At 49.5% G+C, this 24,444-nt stretch overlaps 2 protein-coding genes across 2 annotated transcripts in view; one reads left to right on the forward strand and one right to left on the reverse strand.

Annotated features, from left to right (window-relative positions):
* sde2 (SDE2 telomere maintenance homolog (S. pombe)) overlaps positions 1 to 12,825 on the reverse strand; it is a 47,269-nt gene extending 34,444 nt beyond the window's left edge. The window contains exons 1-8 of the mRNA XM_055636244.1: positions 12,666 to 12,825; positions 9,885 to 10,002; positions 7,727 to 7,838; positions 6,240 to 6,409; positions 5,297 to 5,405; positions 2,553 to 2,921; positions 2,390 to 2,490; positions 2,068 to 2,357 (exon numbers count right to left, since the gene is read on the reverse strand). Of these exons, the coding sequence (XP_055492219.1) occupies positions 2,068 to 2,357; positions 2,390 to 2,490; positions 2,553 to 2,921; positions 5,297 to 5,405; positions 6,240 to 6,409; positions 7,727 to 7,838; positions 9,885 to 10,002; positions 12,666 to 12,767 (1,371 nt within the window). The 5' untranslated portion in view covers positions 12,768 to 12,825. The remainder of the gene's footprint in view (positions 1 to 2,067; positions 2,358 to 2,389; positions 2,491 to 2,552; positions 2,922 to 5,296; positions 5,406 to 6,239; positions 6,410 to 7,726; positions 7,839 to 9,884; positions 10,003 to 12,665) is intronic.
* A 3,705-nt stretch (positions 12,826 to 16,530) lies between these two features.
* The window catches only part of LOC129697571 (histone H3.3A), a 13,755-nt gene continuing 5,841 nt past the window's right edge, over positions 16,531 to 24,444 (forward strand). The window contains exons 1-2 of the mRNA XM_055636248.1: positions 16,531 to 16,689; positions 22,889 to 23,044. Of these exons, the coding sequence (XP_055492223.1) occupies positions 22,917 to 23,044 (128 nt within the window). The 5' untranslated portion in view covers positions 16,531 to 16,689; positions 22,889 to 22,916. The remainder of the gene's footprint in view (positions 16,690 to 22,888; positions 23,045 to 24,444) is intronic.

Consider the following 24,444-nt stretch of genomic DNA (forward strand, 5'->3'; position numbering starts at 1 on the left):
TCGATGGTTGGCGAGGACTCGGTGTGCCGAAGAGCCCGTTTCCATGCTGTATCTTTCAATCAATCATAAGGTGGCAATGCCAGAGTGGATGCTGAATGTTTTCATCCTCGAAAGAATCTCAAACCAAAGGCTAGTTTCAAAAGAAGGGCCCAGTCATTCAAAACCAAGCAAGGAATTTCTTCTGAGGGAGGTGAATCTCTTCTGAGGGAGATTTTCTGGCACAGTGGGTAGTGGAGGCTGGATGTGTTTATTGTGGAGGTAGCTATAAAGTTTTGAAAGATCAAGGAAACTCAGGCCAGGGATAAATCAGGCATGACATTTTGAATCTGACGAAGGGTTTGGACCCAAAATGTCACCTATCCTTTTCTCCAGGGATGCTGCCTGACCTGCTGAGTTACTCCAGCATTTTGTGTCTATCTTCGGTGTAAACCAGCACCTGCAGCTCATTCTTACACATGACATAGTGAATAACTGGACAAGCTGGTTTATTCTGATGTACATGTGTGAGAAAGAACTGCCTGCAGATGCTGGTAAAATCAAAATGCAAAATGCTGGAGTAAGTCCCTGGGGAGAAGGAATGGGCGACGTTTCAGGTCGAGACCCTTCTTCTCCCCAGGGATGCTGCTTGTTCTGCTGAGTTACTCCAGCATTTTTTTTAAATTCATCTCATTTTATTTATTTATCTATCTATTTATTTAATTATTTGTTTACTTATTTTATTAGAAGCAATGTACAGTCGTAAAAACCACGGTATATAACATAATACATTTTGTGTACAGCTCGTTGTTTTAAATTTAACAACATAAAAATAATAGTTGCAAAAACAGAAGAAAGAAGAAGAGATGAAGGAAGAGAGTGATGTGTAGGCCCCAAAAGTTATCAATTGGTAGTTTGTGGATAGGTAGCGAGAAAGAGCCAATGGAGATGTAGAAAAAAAAAGATAAGCCCAGGAATGAAGAGCAAAAAAAACAAATATATATATATTTTTTTTTAATAAAAAAAAAAGAGAAAAGAAGAAGAAAAAGGGAAAAGAAGAAACAGAACAGAAAAGAAAAGGGATTTACCTACTTCATATCTTTCCACACCCCACACCTAGTTCTGAAACGGATAATTACCAGAGTTATGTTGCACCATATTAAACTTGTAATAAATCGATGAAAGGAGACCATATCTTTAAGAATTGCTCCAGCATTTTGTGCCTTCCTTTTACTCTGATCTACTATGGACAGTGTCGCTGGGGGCACAATGAACACTGCAGAGAGTAGTGCGTTCGGCCGAACGCACTATGGGAACTTCACTCACCCCCCTGCAGGAACTATACAACAGGAGGTGCAACTCCAGAGCAAACAAAAATCATGAGAGACCTCTTCCACCCCTGCAACGGACTGTTCCAGCCGCTGCGGTCAGGCAAACGCCTCCGTTGCCATGCAGTGAGAACGGAGAGGTTGAGAAGGAGTTTCTTCCCAGAGGCAATTCGGACTGTAAACGCCTATCTCACCAGGGACTAACTCTACAGAACGTTTTTCCTTCTATTATTTATTATGTAAAAGAATATGTGTGTTATGATTGTGTTTATAATTTGTTTGGTTGTTTTGTTGTTTGTCTTTTGCACAAAAGTCCGCGAGCATTGCCACTTTCATTTCACTGCACCTCGTATGTGTATGTGACAAATAAACTTGACTTGACTTGGTTTTGCACAATTATGGTCAGGTTCCCTTATATTACTGATAGTACAATTTATTGTGTTTATTTAGTGTATTATGGATGATTATACATTTATCTGCCTGTTATTGCATTAATGGGCTGGAAAAGCTGCAGCACACCACACCCTCCGCCCTACCATATATCTCCCCGCCACCATAATCAGCCTGAAGAAGGGTCCGAAGCTAACACGTGTCCGAATCGTGATTTCCAGAGATGCCGCCTGGCCCGCTGACTTACTCCAGCTCCTTGTGTCTTTTTTTTTTAAGTAAGAATGTCATCGTTCCATACAAGAGAACCCCGATTCAAGCCATCAGGAATTACTGTGATAATATCCCTCTAGACTCTGGTCCCTCGAGTACTTACTGTAGTCATTGGTGTGTTCCTGTCACTTCCTCCATCTGCCACCTGGTCCTTCATTTCTTTAGGACTTCCTCCAGAGATCTCCGGTGCAGGAGGTTCACCGTCTTGCCAGACCAAACCCTTTGCCTCCACTTCGTCACCGGCCTCACTCTGCTGAGCCAGGAGTGGTTCAGGAACGACGGGATCAGCGGCCGGTTTGGGAACGTCGGGACCAGCGCCGGGATCGGGAACGTCGGGATCAGTGCCTGCGGGATCAACGCTTATCTCAGGATAGCCGGGGTCAGCTTGGGCGCCAGGGTGGGCTCGGGAATGCCGGGGTCAATGCTGGGAACGCCAGGGTCAACACCGAGCTCGGGAATGTCGGGGTCTGCGCTGGGCTCGGGTACACCGGGATCAGTGATGGACTTGAGAACGCCGGGATCAACACTGCGCTCGGGAACGCCGGGGTCAACGCTGGGCTCGGGCTCTTGAGAACGCCGGGATCAACGCTGAGCTCGGGAATGCCGGGGTCAACGCTGGGCTCGGGAACGCCAGGGTCAGTGATGGACTTGAGAACGCCGGGATCAACACTGAGCTCGGAAATGCTGGGCTCGGGAATGCAGGGGTCAGCGCTGGGCTTATGAATGCTGTGCTCAGATATACTACAATGGACACTGGGTTTGGGCAGGCAGGGGCCAGGGCTGCTGCTGTCAGACACGCTGGTGCCAGCGCTGGACACGGCAGCACTCTCTCCCGCCTCGTCAACCACGACCTCCTCCACAGAGCCGTCGGAAGGGGACGAAGGGCCAGAGGAGCTGCTCCCAGCCGTACACTCCTCATCAGAGCTCCCAGGTTCATCCAAATCCTTCACACCCATCCTGCAAAAGCAACACAACACCAATGACACTTTATTCTTTAGTTCTTTCTCATTCACATTAGTTTATTGTCACAAACATCAGGATGCAATGAGATCCTTCTTCAGAAAGACAATATCTCCTGCCCTTCCCTCATCAATCCCCTTGGTGACCTCTTCAAAAGACTTCCAGATTTCTTTCTCCCTAAACAATCCATGCCTATTCTGCCCCTCAGAATCCCCAGCGACAATCTTCCCACCGCTGACATCAGGCACCTGTACTTCCATGGCGTGTCCTTGCTGTCGTTCTGAAATAAGGGCACCATGTTACCCACTCTCCAGTCTTCCCCTGTGGCTCATGATGATGCTAATATCTCCACAAGCCCCTCCATAATTCCCTCGGCAGCTTCCTATGTTCCGAAGATGCCCTTAGCCAGGCCCTGGGGATTCATCTGCATTAATGCACTTTAAAACCACCAATACCTCCTCTTTGGTAATTCATATAGTAATAATAATAATTTTAAAGAAAAAACTGCAGATGCTGGAAAAACTCAGCGGGTGAGGCAGCATCTATGGAGAGAAGGAATAGCCTACGATATGGGTCGTGACCCTTCTTCAGACTGATGTCGGGGGGGGGAGGGGCGGGAAAAAGAAAGAGGCGGGGACAGTAAGAGGTGATGACAGTGGGCTGCGGGAGAGCTGGGAAGGGGGAGAGGAAGGAGGGAGAAAGCAAGGACTATCTGAAATTGGAGAAGTCAATTTTCTTCCTGCTGGGGTGTAAACTACCCAAGCGAAATATGAGGTGCTGTTCCTCCAATTTGCACTGGGCCTCACTCTGGCAATGGAGGAGGCCCAGGACAGAAAGGTCGGATTCGGAATGGGAGGGGGAGTTGAAGTGCAGAGCCACCGGGAGATCAGGTTGGTTAGTACGAACTGAGCAGAGGTGTTGGGGTGAAGCGATCGCCAAGCCTGCACTTGGTCTCGCAGACGTATAGAAGTTGACAAAATGTTTAAGAAAGAACTGCAGATGTATCTCCTCTCAGTTCACATTAACCAACCTGACCACTAACCAAGTCTGCTTCTTTTTGGCCAGCGCCTTGCTAGGTCAGCAGCGGTGGACAGTAGAATCTAAAGGGATACCAGCTCTGATAGACTGAACCTGATCTTTAAAATAATTGGCAAACAGCTCACATTTTTCAGCAGAAGCTCGGCTTGAAAAATCAGGGGTTAAAGCATATGCAATCTATGCCGTCACAACTCATATGCCTCAATACCTCTGCACGCGCAATCTTTCATCACTAAAAACGGATGCGAAATATTAATTTAATATCTCCTCCATCTGCTTGCTCTACACAAAGACAACCTATGTCTATGGAACTTTGTCTGTGGAACTGGTGCGCTACAATGCTGAGAACTATATTCTGCACTCTGTCTCTACCCATTGTACACGAGTTTGGCTCGATTGTATTTATGCATGGCATTATCTGATCAGTTTGGATAACATGCCGAACAAAGCTATACATTGTACCTCACTACACATGACAATAAAAAAATTAAACTTTAAAACCTTCAACCATGCTGCTCATTAAGAGGGCCTATTCTTTCTCTAGCCACTCCCTTTCTATTAATGTACCTGCAGAACCATGAAGGCTTTTCCTTCACCGTGCCTGCCTGGCGCATATCATTCCCTCTTACACTCTTCCTCATTGTCTTCTTCAGTGTAGTCCCACACTTCTTATATACGCTGAGGGACTTCCTTGATGCCGTCTGCCTAAATCTGACGTTTGTCTCCTCCTTTTCCAGAGCGGTGCCTCAACATTTCTCATCAACCATCGTCAGACTATAAGACATAGGAGCAGAGTTAGGCCATTCAGCCCATCGAGTCTACTCCCCCATTCAATTGTGACTGAACTAACTTTCCCTCGCAACTCCATTCTCCTACCTTTTCCATAACCTTTGATATCCTAACTAATCAAGAACCTGTGAATCTCCATGTACCTGTCTAACGGTTTCTTAAACAGTGGGATAGTCCTAGCCTCAACTATCTCCTCTGGCAGCTTGCTCCATACACCCACTACCATGTGTGATAAGGTTACCCCTCAGATTCCTATTAGAATCTTTTCCCCTTCACCTTAAACCTATGTCCTCTGGTCCTCGATTCACCTACTCTGTGCATCTATTCCTCTCCTGATTTTGTACACCTCTATCAGATCACTCCTCATGCTCCTGCGCTCCAAGGAATAGAGGCCCAGCCTACTCAACCTCTCCCTATAGCTCACACCCTCTAGTCCTGGCAAAATCCTCGTAAATCTCTGAACCCTCTCCAGCTTGGGAGGGATAAGCAGCAACCCACGGGAGTGCAAAGAGGCGGGTGCAAGCCGACAGTGCGTTTTTCTTTACCAGAGACGTCTTCTCTTTCCTTCTGCGCCTGCCGTGCTTGTGCTTGGACAGGCACGCTTTCTCGCTCCACCATCCGCAGCGACTACGTCGCTCGACGTTGCTTGCAAACCTTAAGAGAAATTAATAATTTTTTTTAGATGCTGCAGGCAGGCAGGCTGGCTGGCTTGGCGTGCCATGGATATCCTTTGGGTAGTGGTGGAGGGCAAAGAGAGCAGCTTCTTAGGTGAAAGACACAAGTGTTCAAATGGACCAGTGGGAAGTGGGTAGTTAAACTCGGGCAGAATGGGAACAGCACAACTCGTCCATACCGACCAAGGTGGACTATCTCATATAGCACCATCCCCCCACGTTTGGTCTATGTCCCTCGAAACTTTCCCTATCCATGTCCAAATCATTTTTAAATCTTATATTTGTACCTGCCTCAGCGATCTCCACTGGCAGCTCGTTCCATACACCCAATTTGTGAACATTTTGCCCTTCAGGTTCCTATTAAACCTTTACCCTCTCACCTTAAACTTATATCCTCTGGTTCCTTATTCCCCTATTCTGTGCATTCACCCTGTTCCAGTCATGATTTTATACACCTCCATACGAAACCGAAGATCTCGGAGAAAACCCACACGGATCACGGGGAGAACGTACAAACTCCGTAGAGACAGCGCCCGTAGTCAGGATCGAACCCGGGTCTCCAGCGCTGCATTTGTTGTAAGGCAGAAACTCTATCGCTGCGCCACCGTGACCTTATGACCACATGTGAACGGGTGGTGGATGGGTCAGTGTAGACCCAGCGGTCCCAGGGGCCTGTTTGCACGCTGTATCTATATATTTGAGCAGCCTATCATGCAGAACCGTCTGAACATAGCGGGCAGCAGAGGCCACAGTTGGGGGGGGGGGGGGGAGAGCTGAGGCTGTGAGGGGGGGGGGGGGTTTGCTTTCAGGGTACCTTTCAGCACGGAGTCCTCCAGCCGCTCTGACATGTCGTTCAGCTGCTGCTCGTACTGTGGGTCTGTGAAGTAGTGCTTGGGCTCTGCCAACCTGCGCTGCAGCCTCTCCAGTCTCCGCTGCTCCTTGTCCGTCTCCCGCTCCGCCTGCTTCTTTATCCACTCCGCCATCCTGCACAGAAGCAAAAAGGCAATCAGACCCCGGCCCTCCCTCGGGCAGCCGATGGGCTCCCTCTGTAAAGGCAAGTTCACAAGCTCCAGTAGAATTAGGCCATTCGCCCCATCGAGTCCACTCCGCCATTCAACCAATCTCTGCTTCCTAATCCCACTTTCCTGCCTTCTCCCCACAACGTGTTATACATTTCCTATAGAAACCTATAAAATTATAAAAAGGACTGGACAAGCTAGATGCAGGACAAATGTTCCCAATGATGGTGGAGTCCAGAACCAGGGGCCACAGTTTAACAATAAGGGGTTGGACCATTTCAGACTGAGATGAGAAAAAACGTTTTCACCCAGAGAGTTGTGAATTTGTGGAATTCCCTGCCACAGAGGGCAGTAGAGGCCGATTCACTGGATGGATTTGAAAGAGAGTTAGATAGAGCTCTAGGGGCTAGTGGAGTCAAGGGATATGGGGAGAAGGCAGGCACGGGTTATTGATTGTGGATGATCGGCCAATGATCACAATGAATGGCGGTGCTGGCTCGAAGGGCCGAATGGCCTCCTCCTTCACCTATTTTCTATGTTTCTATGTTAACCCTTGACACCCATCCTAATCAAGAATTTGTCTAACTCTGCCTTAAAAGTATCTACTGACTTGGCCTCCACAGACATCGAACACAGAACAGTCCAGCACAGGTACAGGCTCCTTGGCCTCAGTCTGAAGAAGGGTTTCTGCCCGAAACGTTGCCTATTTCCTTCGCTCCATAGATGCTGCCTCACCCGCTGAGATTCTCCAGCATTGCTGACTACCTTCGATTTTCCAGCATCTGCAGTTCCTTCTTGAACCCTTGGCCAACAATGTCTGTGCTGAACACAACGCCAAGACCAACTCTTAGCTCCCTGCACATCCGTGTTTCTCTCCAAAAACCTCTTCAACGCCACTATCGTATCTGCCTCCACCACCACCCCTGGCAGTGCGTCCCAGGCCCCCACCACCCTCTGTGTATTAAAAAAAAACTCCCACATCGCCCTTAAACTTTTCCCTTCTCCCCGTGACCTGCGTGGGGGTTTTCTCCGAGATCTTTGGTTTCCTCCCACACTCCAAAGATATACAGGTTTGTCGGTTAATTGGCTTGGTAAATGTAAACATTGGCCCTAGTGGGTGTAGGATAGTGTTAGTGTACGGGGATCGCTGGTCGGCATGGACCCGGTGGGCCGAAGGGCCTGTTTCCACGCTGTATCTCTAAACCAAAAAACAAAACTAAAGATCTCAAGAGACACGTTGCTTGTAACTGGGAGAGGGAGCTCTCTGAAGGGAAAGACTTACGCCTTTTCGTGGTTTACATCCCGCAACCTCCTTCCGCTCAGGTCTCGGCAAGCCTCTCGATTGGTGGTTTTCTCTATCTGCGCACCTAGGGCGCGGAGCATCGACCCAAAGCCTGACGACAGACAGACCGAACATTTCACAACACAGAAAGGCGCAAGTCTAAAGAAACGTCACCCATACCTTCTCTCCAGAGATGCTGCCTGACCCGCTGAGTTACTCCAGCATTTTGTGACCACCTCTGGCAACGCTTACAGGGCACCCACCACCCACTGTTTAAATAAAACCTGTCAAGCACAACTTTGTCCCTCACCTCAAAGCTATGCGATGTTTCAACTCTGGGAAAAAGATCCAGACTGTCAACCCTATCTATGCCTCTCATAATGTTAAATACTTCCATCAGCTCGTCAAAGGTTATGGGGAGAAGGCCGGAAAATGGGGTTGAGAGGGGAAGAATAGATCAGCCATAATCAAATGATGGAGCAGACGTGATGAGCTGAATAGACGTATTCTGCTCCTGTATCTATTGAGCAGGTCTCCCCTCAGCTGCTGATGTTCCAGAGAAAACAAACCTCTCCCTGTAGCTAATAATCCCTAATCCAGGCATCATTCTGGTAAACTTCCTCTGCACCCATGCCAAACTCTCCACATCAATCCTGTAATGGGATGACCAGAACTGCACAGTAATCTTCCAGAAACTTTTTAAATGTGACAAGCATCTCTGCTTCTACCTAGCTTTCAAGCCAAAAGTTCCAGATCACCACCTTCTTAGGAATCGCTCAGCATGGAAATAAGTCCTTTGTCCCAACCTGTCGACGCTGAAGAAACTGCCCAATCTAAGCTAGTGCCATTTTGCCGGTGTTTGGCCCACATCCTTCTATACCTTTCTTTAAAATGTATCAGTCCAAGTATCTTGAATGTCTTTAACAAAAATCTTTATCAGTTTGCCGACTGAGCGTTTGACGGCACAGGGCCTGTACTCACTGGGGATTAGAAAGCTGAGGGGGGACCTCATTGAAACTTACCAAATAGTGAAATGCCTGGATAGAGTGAAAGTGGAGAGGATGTTTCCACTAGTGGGAGAGTCTATGACTAGAGGTCACAGCCTCATAATTAAAGGACGTTCCTTTAGGAAGGAGTTGAGGGGGAATTTCTTTAGTCAGAGGATGGTGAATCTGTGGAATTCTTTGCCACAGGAGGACGTGAATGGATATTTTTAAGGCAGAGACAGATTCTTGATTTAGTTATGGGGAAAAGGCAGGAGAATGGGGTTAGGAGGGAGAGATAGATTGAATGGCAGAGTGGACTTGATGGGCCAAACGGCCTAATTCTGCTCCTGTGACATGACCATATGATCTTCTGTCATGTGGGAATTCTAGCAGAAAGGGTTGAGTTAATGTACCGATTTAACGACATGTTGCACTTGGATGGCCTTTGCTTTCATTTAAATATATTGTTAGGCAGTAAGATTTCCGACTTCCAAATTGTTCATGTTATATGAAGTACTCAGCAACAGAACCCTGTTGTAACTCAGGAAGGACCTGCATTAATTTTCCTCAAATTCAAAAATCATACTTGGATAGAAAAAGGTTGAGAGCTATATATGAGCCAAACTCAGGTAAATGGGACTTGCTTTGATGGGGGATTTTGTTTGGCATGATGGCATTTATTTCTCTCTTTATCTCTCTCGTTTTATGTAGCAGAGGCCGCATCGGGTGCTTGCAGTTCAGTTTAGTTTAGTAATACAGAATGGAAACAGGCCCTTCGGCCCACGCCAAACATTGATCACCCATTCACACTAGTTCTATGTTATCCCACTTTCTCATCCACTCCCTACACAGCAGGGGCAATTTAAAGAGGCCAATTAACTTACAAACCCGCACGTCTTTGGGATGTGGGAGGAAATTGGAGTGTCCAGAGGAAACCCACGTGGTCACGGGGAGAACGAGCAAACTCCACATAGGTAGCACCCGAGGTCAGGATCGAACCCGGGTCTCTGGTACAGTGTGGCTGCAGCACTGCCAAGGGTCACGAGGGTATACCCACTGCACCGCGCTGCCCGTGCAATCATTTCTGGGGGGGGGGGTCAACCTTTCTCCGAACTCACAAGAGTTTGACCCAAACTCTATGGACAGTAGGCATGGTATTGTGTGAATCCTACCTCCCTTCCCTCCAACCAGTCTCGGCTCCACGCTGTACACGGCTCCATCATGTAACTCTTCGTCCTCGCCAACCAGTCTCCCGTTACATTTAAGGTACACATCGGCAGTGGGGAAACCCTGCGGTCAAAGAAAGAAGTTGCAATTAATACAGTTTGATGAATTCAAGTACCTGGTTCAAATGTTACACGTATATTCTTTAGCCAGAGGGTGGTGAATCTGTGCAATTCATTGCCACAGATGGCTATGGAGGCCAAGTCAATGGATATTTTAAAAGTGGAGACTGAGAGGTTCCAGATCAGTACGGGTGTCAGGGGTTATGGGGAGACGTCAGGAGAATGGCGGAATAGACGATGGGCTGAATGGCCTAATTATGTTCCTATGCCTTATGAACTTGTATTAACATTTACTACAGAGGCCACCAATCCAGGGATTGTGCTAGTGCTGAAGGGAGATACAAGTTTTTAGTGTTATTATGTGTGAAATGTTTTAAATTTCATGTGCGATGCTCCGGTATTCCCTGGGAAACGTCTTTTCATTTTGCACTGTACAACTGTTGCTTGCAAGATGACAATAAAGGTTGATTGATTGATTGATTGACGAAGCTCTGGATTTGAAGATGGCACTGGAAAGATGGCAACTCATGTGTAATCTACTATTCTAATACACTTGTACTTAGGGCGGCACGGTGGCGCAGCGGTAGAGTTGCTGCCTTACAGCGCCAGGGACCCAGGTTCGATCCTGACCACGGATGCTGTCTGTACGGAGTTTGTATATTCTCCCTGTGACCTGTGTGGGTTTTCTCCGGGTGCTCCGGTTTCCTCCCACACTCCAAAGGCATACAGGTTTGTCGGTTAAAAATTGTAAATTGTCCTGGTGTGTCGGATAGTGCTAGTGGGCGGAGATCGCTGGTCAGCGTGGACTCAATGGGCCGAAGGGCCTGTTTCCACGCTATATCTCAAAACTAAGCTAGTTTGGTATGATTGTGCCTGTGCATAGTGAGATTTTTTATTTACAAAGTAGACACAAAGAACTTTACATGCTGGTTTACAATCAAAAAGACAGAGAGTGGTGGAATAACTCAGTGGGTCAGGCAGCATCCTCAGTCCTTAGAAATACAGCCTGTAAACAGTCCATCGAAACCACATTGACCAGCGATCGCCTTTTAAGTATTGTTGTAATACCAGCCTTAACTATCTCCTCTTGCCGCTCATTCCACACACCCACGATCCTCTGTGTGGAAAAAGTTGCCCCTCGTTTCTATTAAATCCTTCCCCTCTCACCTTACATTTAGTTTAGTTCCTTGTCACGTGTATAGAGGTACAGTAAGAAACATTTGTAGCGTGCTAACCAGTCAGCTGATAGACAATACATGATTACAATCAAACTGACCGCAGTGTACAGATACAGGATAAAGGGAATAGTACGTCCCCTGGTTGTTGATTACCCTAATCTGTGCAAGAGACTCCGTGCATCTACCCAATCTATTCCCCTCATGATTTTGTACACCTCTATAAGATCACCCCTCAGCCTCCTGCGCTCCGAGGAATAAAGGCTCCATGGAATAAAGTCCTAGCCTACTCAATCCCTCGCTAAAACTCAGACCCTCTTGTCCTGGTAACATCCTCATAAATCTTCTCTGCACCCTTTCCAAATTGACATCTTTCCCAGACCTGAACACAATACTCTAAATCGCAGCCTCACCAGCCCGTGCCCCGTCTTACATAAGCCCCTGTCCAAGTGCCCCACCTCCCCAGCCCCTGTCCCCCCCCCCCCCCCCCCCAGCCCCTGCCCCCCAGCCCAGCCCCAGCCCCAGTCCCCAGCCCCTGTCCCCAGTGCCCCAGCCCCTGTCCCATCCCAGCCCCTGTCCCCAGTGCCCCAGCCCCTGTCCCCCCAGCCCCTTGTCCCCAGTGCCCCAGCCCCTGTCCCCAGCCCCCGCCCCTCAGTGCCCAGTCCCCTGTCCCCAGTGCCCCGGTCCCCAGCCCGAGCATGTGCCCCAGCCCCCAGCCCCTGTCCCCGGCCCCTGTCCCCAGTGCCCCAGGTCCCCAGTGAGTCCCCAGTGCCCCAGCCCCTGTCCCCAGGCCCCAGCCCTGTCCCCAGTGCCCCAGCCCCTGTCCCCAGTGCCCCCAGCCCCTGTCCCCCGTTGGCCGCCCGGGTCCCCAGTGGGATGACTGTCCCCAGTGCTGTCCCCAGTGCCCCAGCCCCTGTCCCCAGTGCCCCAGCCCCTGGGCCGCCCCTGTCCCCAGTGAGTGCCCCGGTCCCCAGTGACCCAGCCCCTGTCCCCAGTGCCCCGCCCGTCCCAGTGCCCCAGCCCCCAACCCGCCCCTGTCCCTGCAGTGCTGGGACGCCGTGCCCTGTCCCTGTCCCCAGTGGATAAACTGTCCCCGGGTGTCCCTGTGCCCCAGTGCCCCCCTGTCCCCAGTGCCCCGCCTGTCCCTGCCCTGGGGAGCCCCTGTCCCCAGTGCCCCAGCCCCTGTCCCTGTCCCCGTGCCCCATGCCCCGTCCCCAGTGCCCCAGCCCCTGTCCCCAGTGCCGGCCCCTGGGCAGTCCCAAGCCCCTGTCCCTGTCCCTGTCCCCAGCCCCCCGGGGTGCCCCAGTGCCCCAACCCCTGTCCCCAGTGCCCCACCCCTGTCCCCAGTCTCCCAGCCCCTGTCCCCAGTCTCCCAGCCCCTGTCCCTGGTCCCCAGTGGGGGCCCCGGCGGCGAACCGACGGTGCAGAAGCTGTCCGCTCCCAGCCCCTGTCCCCCAGTGCCCCAGCCCCTGTCCCCCCAGCCCCCGCTCACCAGCCGGCAGACGAGCATGTGGAGGTCCCGGCCGGAGGAGCAGGACGGCATTAGGACGGTGTTGGCCGCCCGGGCCCCGGGATGACGGAGCCACAACTCCATGGGCGGCCGAGCGGAGACACAGGCCGAGCGACGGCAACGCGCCTGCGCAGTGCTGGGACGCCGACGGATAAACAACGGGTGTACGCATGCGCCTCGCCGGGGAGAGCCGGCAATACGCATGCGCGGTGCTGGGATGCCGGCGGGCAAACAGCGGGGCTGCCGCGCAAGCGCACGGGCGGGGGGACGCGCAAGCGCACGGACGGGGGGAGGACGCGCCCGCCCACCCGCTGACGTCACGCAGCCTGACGTCATGCCTGGCCGCGGGCATGATTGGGCGTCACGTGGTGCGAGTGGCATAACGCGGGAAAAGCCTGGAAGATCAGATGTGTCCACTCGGAGTTGTTCACAGCGATGGGACTGGAAACTTGCAATAAACTCACTAATGCAATCAATTAATAATTAGTCATAGAGCTATATTTAAGAGGAAGTTAGATGTGGCCCTTGTGGCTAAGGGGATTAGGGGGTATGGAGAGAAGGCAGGTACAGGATACTGTGTTGGATGATCAGCCATGATCATATTGAATGGCGGTGCAGGCTCGAAGGGCCGAATGGCCTACTCCTGCACCTAATTTCTATGTTTCTATGAATATATGCATTAAGGGCCTGTCCCACTTAGGCGACTTTTTAGGCGAGTGCAGGAGACTGCGCTCGCCACACATTCGCTGGTGGTCATGGTGCGTCTCCTTCATGGATGCGAGGCGTTCCCACATTCTGGGAACTAGTCGCGGCCTCAGTATGGTCGCCACAAATTTTTCAACGTGTTGAAAATTTTTCTGCGACCAAAAGTTGGTCGCCATGGAGAAAATTAATACTTTTGTAGGTGCAGTTGTAGTGGGGTCGCCATGTAGTTATGGGTAGTCGAGGTAGTCGTAGGTAGTTTTAGTTAATCGCCTTTGCTGACCGGGCATTTTCATTGGCTCATTGGGGGGGAAAACACGTAAGCACGAGTTTTCAGAACCAAGGATTCCCGATCAGTAATGCTAAATACATAGAATACATAGAAAATAGGTGCAGGAGTAGGCCATTCGGCCCTTCGAGCCTGCACCGCCATTCAATATGATCATGGCTGATCATCCAACCCAGTATCCCGTACCTGCCTTCTCTCCATACCGCCTGATCCCTTTAGCCACAAGGGCCACATCTAACTCCCTCATAACGAACTGGCCTCAACTACCCTCTGGCAGAGAGTTCCAGAGATTCACCACTCTCTGTGAAAAATTGCCTGCCGAAATTCACAGCTGTGTTAAAAGTGTCTCCACTCCTTCTCCCCCCCCCCCCCTCTTTTAAAGGACTTACCGTACACTGTGCTTGCCGTCTTAACCTTCCTGTCTTTCACCTTGGCTTTGCACCGTGTGAATTTCAGACAGTACTCCCCCCGCTTTCCCTGGCCCCCGCCTTTGCAATGTGTTTGTGTGTGTGTGTGTGCTCCACTCTGACAGTCGCGTTCCGGTTCAGTTCCCGGATTGCAGGCGAGTGCCGCGAACTTGACACTCGCCGGCAGTCCGCTGAAAAATTACCTAAGTGGGACAGGCCCTTTAGACGATTTCTTGGGTACAGGCGACTGCCGCAAATTTTTCAACATGTTGAAAAAAAATTTCCGACCGGTACGACAATTTTTGCTATCGTAGGTTGTCGCCAGGTGTCGTAGTTGAATTCCATTAAAACTAGTCCCTGGCAGTCATCCAAAGAGTTGCCTAAGTGGGACATGCTCTTTATATTTCTACTTGCCCACGCCGACTTGCGCTTTAGGAGTATTGATAGTGAGAGTGTCAAGAGAGTGTTCTTGTAACAGGTCCTAAAATGCAACAATGAAATTCTGACTTACAGCAGCACCACAAACTAGTATACTTAGTATACTCTATATGACATAATAAACAAAAGAAATGTTCAGTACATATATGTGTATATAAATAAACAAACAGACAAATCGTTGACCATCGATCATCTGTACACACTAGTTCTGTTATCCCACTTTAGAGACAAATCTCTAACGTATACAAATAAATAAACAATAACTGCAGATTAACAATAATAGTGCCCATATCTGAAGAAGGATGTGCAGGCATTGGAGAAGGTCCACAGGAGGTTTACTTGAAGGAGTAGACTTGATGGGCCGAACGGCCTGATTGGTCATATAGTCATAGAGTGATACAGTGTGGAAACAGGCCCTTTGGCCCAACACTGGCCAACAATGTCCCAGCTATACTAGTCCCACTTGCCTGCGCCTGGTCCATATCCCTCCAAACCTGTCCTATCCATGTACCTGTCTAACTGTTTCTTAAACGATAGGATAGTCCCAGCCTCAGCTACCACCTCTGGCAGCTTGTTCCATACACCCACCACCCTTTGTGTGATAAAGTTACCCCTTGGATTCCTATTACATTTTATCCCATTCACCTTGAACCTATGTCCTCTGGTCCTCGATTCCCCTACTCTGGGTAAAAGACTCTGTGCATCTACCCGATCTATTCCTCTCATGGGAGGAGAAGAGGGAACTCCCAGGGTGCGACACGTCTTTGATTATGCAGCTAGTCTTGCCGAGGCAGCGTGAAGTGTAGTTGGAGTTCTACACACTGCCTGAAATGGTGAGTTCCTCCAGCATGTTGTTAAGACACGAGGGATATGGCCCTGATGTAGGCAAATGGGATTAGTGTAGATGGGAAAAAATGATAGCATGGGCTTAATGGGCTGAATTACCTGTTTCTGTGCTGTACAGATCCATTAATCCACAGTCATTTCTGAAGTGAACCTCAGTGTTTCTTTCTGAGCAGCATCCCCACAGCTCTAATGTTTTGCTTTTTTTGTGTTTCTATTGTTTAGTTTAGAGACACAGTGCGGAAACAGGTCCTTCGGCCCACCGAGTCCACGAGGACCAGGAAACATTAGCACTATATTACACACTAGCGACAATTTACCATTTTTACCTAAACCAAATTAACCCACAACTTTGGGGTATGGGAGGAAACCGGAGCACCCGGAGAAAACCCACGCGATCACAAGGCGCTGTGTCCGTACAGACACAGTGCCCTTAGACAGAAAGGAACCCGGGTCTACGGAGCTGTGAAGCGGCAACTCTACCACTGCGCCACCTGTTTAAAGTTCTGTTTAAAGGGCTTCTCTTGCTTCTGACACACGGGTCTTGAGGGTAGAAAAGCGGGAGGGACGGCAGAGAGCCAGCGAGGGGAGAGAGGGGGGGAGGGAGAGAGGGGGGGGGAGGGGGAGAGAGGGAGGGGGAAGGGAGAGGGAGGGGGAAGGAGAGAGGGAGGGGGAAGGAGAGGAGAGGGAGGGGGAAGGAGGAAAGTGAGATTGGTGGTGAGAGAAGGAATGGGAGGAAAAGGAGGGAGAATGGGAAGGAGTGGGGGTGGGAGGGGAAGGAATGGGAGGGAGGAGAAGAAGGGAGGGGAGAGAGAGAGTGATATGGGGAGGGGGAAGCGAAGTGGAGAAGTACATGGACTGCTGAAACCCAAGCTTCGTGCGATCTTCAAACCAAAGATCCTATAGCGGATCTTTGCTATAAGATCTTTGCTTCAAACTATCAAACAAATGGCAGGAGACATCTTTCATCCTGCTGCTTGTTGGAAATTCCCACGGCACGCCCTGCTGGAAGCGGCATCGAAGTGACTTGAGGCACTTTGCATTGTGTGGGGAGAGGGCGGGGGTTGCAATCGTCTCCCCATCCTCGAACCTTTGCAGTCAGCATGCAAGCCGTGCATTGCATGCATCGCAGTGGGTGTGTGCAGCGAGAGGGAGGGCATTCTCGCAGTTGTTGCTGGGAAGGCTCTGTCAGCCATTTTCTGTTGTTTCCCAGCGAAAGGCCAATTTCTTCCCATCATCGTTATTATTATTATTATTATTTCTTCAAACCCTCCCCCCCTAAAGAGGCTCGGGCGGAGGTGAGACCCAGAGGCGGCTGCAAGACAAGGTGAGTATCAGCGTGTTGCATTCATGTGTAAGGTGGCAACTTTGACGCGCAAGTGCAAAGGCTCTCTCCTTTCTCCCTCCACTTGCATTGAGTCCAGAGCCAGCTCTTTATACGGGGAGCAGCGCTGCTGTAACAAACTTTAAGGTATCCATTTTGTGCAGCAACATTGTAGCAAAGTCTCGCCGCTCCCGGGCCAACCTTCCATCCCTTGTACATTTCCCAGCTCCCTGCAACACTCACCGCCTCTAATGCACCGCCCCCCCTGCTCAATATACTCTCAATGTCATCATTTAATCCCTTTTTTGTCATGTTATTGTTGACAACTGCACTCCCCACCTTCTGCAAAGTGTTTTTTTTTACTTTGCATCAGCAATCATTCCGTAAATGCGTTCGAAAGGGAGTATTGTGTTTTGCATCAACATTGTTGCATGTGTGTGTGTGTGTTTTATTTTGCAGGGGGGGTGGGGGAGGATAGGAGAACAACATTTATCTTCTCCCCGTCGTCTTCACCATCTTTGCTTAGCTTCCCCTTTGTTGCATCGACCATTTTAAACGTGGGTGTCTGCAATTCAAAACAAACGCTGCCAGTTCCCTCGCTCAACGCGGTGTGTGTGTGTTTTTTTTAAAGTTTTGGCTGGAGTTGAGTAAAAATAATATTTTAGTTGATGTTTATCCATCTTTGCAATATCATACTCGGCGATTAAGATACAATGCAGATTGTAAAGCGAGTAGAGTGGGCTGGATTGTTTGTGTAGGTTTGAGTTATACACAGCTCCGGCCCCTGCCGACCAAGATGTCCCATCTAAACAAGTCCAATTTGCCCACGTTTGGCAGATATTTCTCAAAACCTTTCCTGTCCATTTCCTGTATGATTCTTTTAAATGTTGTTATAGTGCCTGCCTCAACTACTTCATCCTCCAGCTCGCTCATACACCCACCACCCACCCTCTCTGTGGAAAAAGTTGCCCCTCGGATTCCTGACCGGGATATACAAGGAATTGCAGATGCTGGTTCACAAAATGCTAGACTAACTCAGCGGGTCAGGCAGTATCTCCGGGGGACGGAGTGGAATTGAGCGCTGGAGGAACTCTGCGGTTCAGGACCCTTCTTCAGGCTGATGGAGCAGGGATTAAAGCTGGAACAGAGGGGTGGGGCAGACACAAAGTGAGGGGTGATTGGCAGATAACTCTCTGATCACATATTTCCCCGAAAAGTCACGTATCCATGTTCTCCAGAGACCTGCCGGACCCGCTGAGTAACTCATACACTCTGTGTTTGTTTTCCCTTTTACCCCTCCCCCTCCCCTTCAACCCATATCTCTACCTCTAGCTTTAAATTTCACTCGCCTACCCACGTTCTCCACAGATGCTGCCTGACCCACTGAGTCTTTTTGTAAACCAGCACCTGGCAAGTGATAGGTAGAGAAAAAAAGACACAAAGTTGCTGGAGTAAGCCATCTGCCAATAATTACCCCCGCCCCACTTATAGACAATAGGTGCAGGAGTAGCCATTCGGCCCTTCGAGCCAGCACTGCCATTCAATGTGAGCATGGCTGATCATCCCCAATCAGTACCCCATTCCTGCCTTCTCCCCATATCCCCTGACACTGCTATTTTTAAGAGCCCCATCTAGCTCTTTCTTGAAAGCATCCAGAGAACCGGCCTCCACCGCCCTCTGAGGCAGAGAATTCGACAGACTCACCACTCTCTGTGAGAAACTACTTGCCAGGGTTTGTCCTGCCACCACCTCTTTTTTCCAGCTTAGCCTCTACTACAATCAGTTTGAAGGGGTTAGTTGTCCATTCTCTCCACAGATGTTGCCTGACCCGCTGAGTTCCTCCAGCACTTGGTTTTTTCAAGGTTCAACAGGCTCAACAGCACCTGCAGTTCCTCATGCCTACAAGATTAAAGTGTGGGAGGAACTCGGGTGGTCAGGCACTCTCTGTGGAGGGAATTCTGGGCAGAACGGTTCAAGTCAAGACACGTCTTTTTCCAGTTGAGAAATCATTGCAGCCTCCATTTATATACAGGTTGTGACATTGCAGGCGCGTAGTAAGATGCTTCCAACACGCTTTTAGTGGAGACAGAAGTCACTAATTTCTTCTGCTTACTTAAGCTGCAATGGAGCGGCACAATGGCACAGCTGGTAGAGCCGCTGTACCACAGCGCTAGAGTCCCGGTTTCGATCCTCACCTCGGGTGCTGTCAGCGTGGAGTTTGCACGTTCTTTCTGTGGCCGCGTGGGTTTCCTCCCACCTCCCAAAGACGTGCAAGTTTGTGCGTTAATTGGCCCTCTGTAAATTTCCCAAGTGTGTAGGGAGTAGACAAGAAAGTGGGATAACTATTGTGAGCAGACTATTGTGATGGTTAGCGTGGACTTGGTGGGCCGAGGGCCTGTTTCCATGCTGTATGTTCCAATGAAGAAGGGACTCGACCCAAAACGTCACCCATTCCTTCTCTCCAGAGATGCTGCCTGTCCCGCTGAGCTACTCCAGCATTTTTGTGTCTACCTGTTCCAATTAATCAATCCACTGTTATGCCCCTGTCCCACTTACGGTATTTTTTAGGCGACTAGGCTGTTGCCACATGGTCGCCGGGGAGTCACCAGGAAGACCGTGAGTCGTCTCCTCAGTCGCCCAAAGAATCGTAGCATTTTTCTGGTCACCGCTGGATTTTGAAATGTTCAAAACTTTTTGCCGACAGTTGGCTTGGTGCCAATGAGCGTAGCTTGTCTTCTCCTGACGTAGGTGCTGTCGTAGGTTGCCGCCAGGATGATGTAGGTTGTTGCCGGTGCTAACCGGTGAATTCCATTGGCGACTACCTGCGTCAACCGGCGACAGAATTGTCTTACCGTGTCGTAGCTTGTCGTGCCGTAGGTGGACGTCCTAATGGGTGGCTGGTTGTCGGTAGCTTGCCGTAGCTTGCCGTTGACTAGGTGGTAGGTTGTTGTAGACATTGTCGTAGGGGGGCCCCAGTCGCCCGTTTTTCAGCGACCTACTACAACTATGACAGTCGCCGGAAAAAAAATCGCCCAAGTGGGACAGGCCCATTAATCCGCTGTCCGACTCATCTGTGGTTTGGCAACTGGGTTTAGCCTAGAGATACAGCGCGGAAACAGGCCCTTCGGCCTTCCAAGTCCATGCCAATCAACGATTCCCATACACTAGGGACAATTTTTACCAAAACCAATTAACCCACAAACCTGTATGCCTTTGGAGTGGTTGAGGAAACTGGAGCTCCCAGAGAAAACCCACACAGTCACAGAGAGAACGTACAAACTCTGTACAGGCAGCACCCGTAGTTAGGATCGAACCCGAGTCTCTGGCGCTGTAAGGCAGCAACTCTACCGCTGTGCCACCGTGATGCCCGTTTTGTTTTGATTAACTGGGCTCAATTCGAATATTTTGTTACTGTTGACGGCTTTGTTTCACACAAATATATAATGAATGGAAAGGAGTGACACCCAATAATCTGTAAACTCTGCTGGATGGTCCGTCACCATAGACGTCCTGATTATTCTAGATGACTATATTGATGTTTTCAGTTTGGTTACATAATATTGTACAACCGGGTAACTTGCATCCAACCTTCATTGTACTTGCTACTTAATTGGGACAGAACACGTTCCATCTAAACCGCACAGTAAAAGGCCCTTCGGCCCAACTCATCTATGCCAACTGCACCCGTCCCATTTGGCCCATATTCTTCTAAACTTTTCCTATCCATGTACCTGTCCAAGTGTCTTTTAAATACTGTTTTAGTACCTTCCTAAACCGCCTCCTCTGGCTGCCCATTCCATACTTCCACCACCCTCTGTATGAAAACGTTGCCCTTCAGGTTCCTATTAAATCTTTCTCCTTACACCCATGTCCTCTGGGTCTTGATTCCTCTGAAGAAAAAGACTCTGTGCATTTACCCAGTCTATTCCCCTCATGGTCTTATACACATCCCTCATCCTCCTGCGCTACATGGAATAAACTCCTATCCGGCTTAACTTCTCCCGATATAGTTCAGGCCCTCGCGTCCTGGCAACAACCTCGTAAATCCCCTTTCCAGCTTAACAACATATTTCTATACCACGGTAACCAAAACTGGACACAATACTCCAACCAACTCACTCACGCCCATGGAACCCTCTCTCACCAAAGCCCAGGACTGGTGAAACTCTCTCTCCCTAAATACTAATTCTGTGTTCTATTTAAATTTTAGATTAGTTTTAGGTTAGTTTAGAAATAGTTTGGAAACAGGCCCAGCTAGTCCACGCTGGCCATTGGTCACCCCGTGCACTAGTTTTACCCAACATATTTTACAGAGGTCAATTAACCTACAAAACTGGACGTTTTTGGGATGCGAGAGGAAACCGGAGCACCCGGAGAAAACTCACACGGTCACAGGGAGAATGTACAAACTCCATACAGACAGCACCTGTAGTCAGGATTCAACCTGGGTTTCTGGCGCCGTGAGGCTGCAACTCTACCGCTGCGCCACCGTGACACCCACATATATGCGGGACGTCAGGACTGTCTTATGAAGAAAGACTGGATAGACTTGATTTATACTCTCTAGAATTTAGGAGAATGAGAGGGGATCTTATAGAAACTTACAAAATTCTTAAGGGGTTGGACAGGCTAGATGCAGGAAGATTGTTCCCGATGTTGGGGAAGTCCAGGACAAGGGGTCACAGCTTAAGGATAAAGGGGAAATCCTTTAAAACCGAGATGAGAAGAACTTTTTTCACACGGAGAGTGGCGAATCTCTGGAACTCTGCCACAGAGGGTAGTCAAGGCCAGTTCATTGGCTATATTTAAGAGGGAGTTAGATGTGGCCCTTGTGGCTAAGGGGGATCAGAGGGTATGGAGAGAAGGCAGGTACGGGATACTGAGTTGGATGATCAGCCATGATCATATTGAATGGCGGTGCAGGCTCGAAGGGCCGAATGGCCTACTCCTGCACCTAATTTCTATGTTTCTATATATTCCCTGGGGAGAATATTTGCAGCTTGATCTCAAAAATAAGCTGAATCTAATTCCATTTGTCTTGCTCCAAGTGGGCGGTATTGCAGATAGTGAGGATGGTTGAGAAAAATTGCAGCAGGATCTTGATCGATTGGCCAGGTGGGCTGAGGAATGGTTGATGGAATTTAACACAGAGAATTATGAGGTGTTGCTTTTTGGAAAGTCTAACATGGGCAGGACCTACACAGTGAATGGTAGAGCAGAGTGATCTAGGAGTGCAGGTACATGGTTCCTCGAAGGTGGAGTCACAGATGGATAATGTGGTCAAAAAGGCTTTTGGCACATCAGGCAAAAGCTAGAGAGAATGTGAAAACGCACACCTCCAGATTCAGGGATAGTTTCTTCCCAGCTGCGATCAGGCACCCGAATCATCCCACCTTAACAGGTGAGCAGGGCTTAACTACTATCTACCTCATTGGTGACCCTCGGACTATTCTTGGTCGGCTTTACCTTGAACTAAACGTTATTCCCTTATCGTGTATCTATACACTGTAAATGCCTCGATTGTAATCATGTAATGTCTTTCTGCTGACTGGCTAGCGTGCTTTAAGCACGTTGGTGGTACACGTGACAATAAACTAAACTGAAACATTGGCCTTCATCAATCATGTTGCAGTTATATAATGCGTTGGTGAGGCCGCATTTAGAGTATCGTGTTCAGTTCTGGGCACCATGTTATCGGAAAGATGTTGTCAAACTGGAAAGGGTGCATATAAAATTTACGAGGATGTTGCCAGAAGTTGAGGGTCTGAGCTATAGGGAGAGGTTGAGCAGGCTGGGACTCTATTCCTTGGAGCACAGGAGGATGAGGAGTGACCTTAACAAGGTGTGTAAAATCATGAGAGGAATAAATCGGGTACGTGCACAGAGTCTCTTGCCCAGAGTAGGGCAATCGAGGACCAGAGGATATAGGTTTAAGGTGAAAGATTGAATAGGAATTTGATGGGTAACCTTTCACACAAAGTGTGGTGGGGGTATGGAACGAGCTGCCAGAGGAGGTAGTTAAGGCAGGGACTATAAGAAACAGTTAGACAAGGTACTTGGATAGGACAGGTTTAGAGGGATATGGACCAAACACGGGCAGGTGGGACTAGTATAGCTGGGACATGTTGGCAGGTGTGGGCAAGTTGGGCCGAAGAGCCCGTTTCCACGCTGACTGTCCTCACTGGTTGTGTTGGTGTTTCAGCTTCTAGGATCGATCGCTCGGAAGGAGGATGGCTCGTACCAAGCAGACTGCCCGCAAGTCCACCGGTGGGAAGGCGCCGAGGAAGCAGCTGGCGACGAAAGCCGCGCGGAAGAGTGCCCCTTCGACCGGCGGCGTGAAGAAGCCCCATCGTTACCGGTCAGTGGACAGGCCCGGACTGGGGCAGAGAGCTCCTATCTGGACCAAAAACACCATCCTTATTATGCCGCACGTGATACAATTACCCCTCCAGTATCCCCATAGAATATTCACATGGAACGCAGAAGGAGAGTTTAGAGACATACAGCATAGAAACAGGCCCTTCGGCCCACTGACTCCATGCCAACCACCTGTCCGCACTAGTTCTGAAGAAGGGCCCCGACATGAGACGTCAGCTCTCCCTCCATGTTCCACCGAGATGCTGCCTGAGCCCCTGAGTTACTCCAGCACTTTGTGTCTTCTTCCACCTTGTAGTGTCTCACTTTCTCATCCACTCCTTACACACTGGGAGCAATTTACAGAGGGCCAAAACATTTACAAACCCACGTGTCTTTGGGATGTGGGAGGATACCGGAGGACGTGGAGGAAACGGCCACAGTCACAGAGACAATGAGCAAATTCCACACATACAGCACCTGAGGTCAGGGTCGAATCTGGTCCTGGCTCTGTGAGGCAGCGGCTCTTACCAGCGGTGCCACTGTTTTAACATTCCTCCTTAAGGTTCAGGGTAGACACAAAATGCTGGATTAACTCAGTGGGTGAGGCAGCATCTCTGGAGGGAAGGGATTGGCCACGTCGCCCATTCCTTCTCTCCAGAGATGCTGCCTCACCCACTGAATTACTCCAGCATTTTGTGTCTACCTTTGATTTAAAGCACCATCTGCAGTTCTTTCTTGCACCTTAAGGTTCAGAGCCGTACAGCACAGAAACAGTCCCTTTGGCCCGTCTTGTCAATGCTTACCAAGCTGTTTAAAATGTTTTTTTTTTGTTTTTTGACCTACTTCCCTTAATTCCCAAGCTTCCAACACTTTCTCCAGGGTAAATACAGGTGTGAACATTAATTTAACATTCTCACCCGTCCCCTGTGGCTCCACATCTAAATGATACATTGATTCCTGAGGGATCCTATTTTTCCCCAGCCAATCTTTTGCTCTTAATTGAAGAATCTCTTGAGGTTGTCTTTCACAATAACTCCCAATGTAACCTCATGTCATTATGGGCTCCTCATGTTCCTGTATCTGCCCGCAGGGTTGAGGTTGATTGCTCCCTAGTATTCACAAAAGCGGGATAATATAGAACTATATGAAATAACTAGAACTGCAGCACGGTGGCGCAGCGGTAGAGTTGCTGCCTCACAGCGCCGGAGACCCGGGCTCGATCCCAACCACGGGTGCTGTCTGTACGGAGTTTGTACGTTACCCCACCCCCGTGACCGCGTGGGTTTTCTCTCCCGAGATCTTCGGTTTCCTCCCACACTCCAAAGAGGTACAGGTTGTGGGTTAATTGGCTTGGTATAAATGTAAACTGTCCCTAGAGTATGTAGGGTAGTGTTAATGTGC

The sequence above is a fragment of the Leucoraja erinacea genome, chromosome 5 (assembly GCF_028641065.1).
Source record: "Leucoraja erinacea ecotype New England chromosome 5, Leri_hhj_1, whole genome shotgun sequence".
Lineage (NCBI taxonomy): Eukaryota > Metazoa > Chordata > Chondrichthyes > Rajiformes > Rajidae > Leucoraja > Leucoraja erinaceus.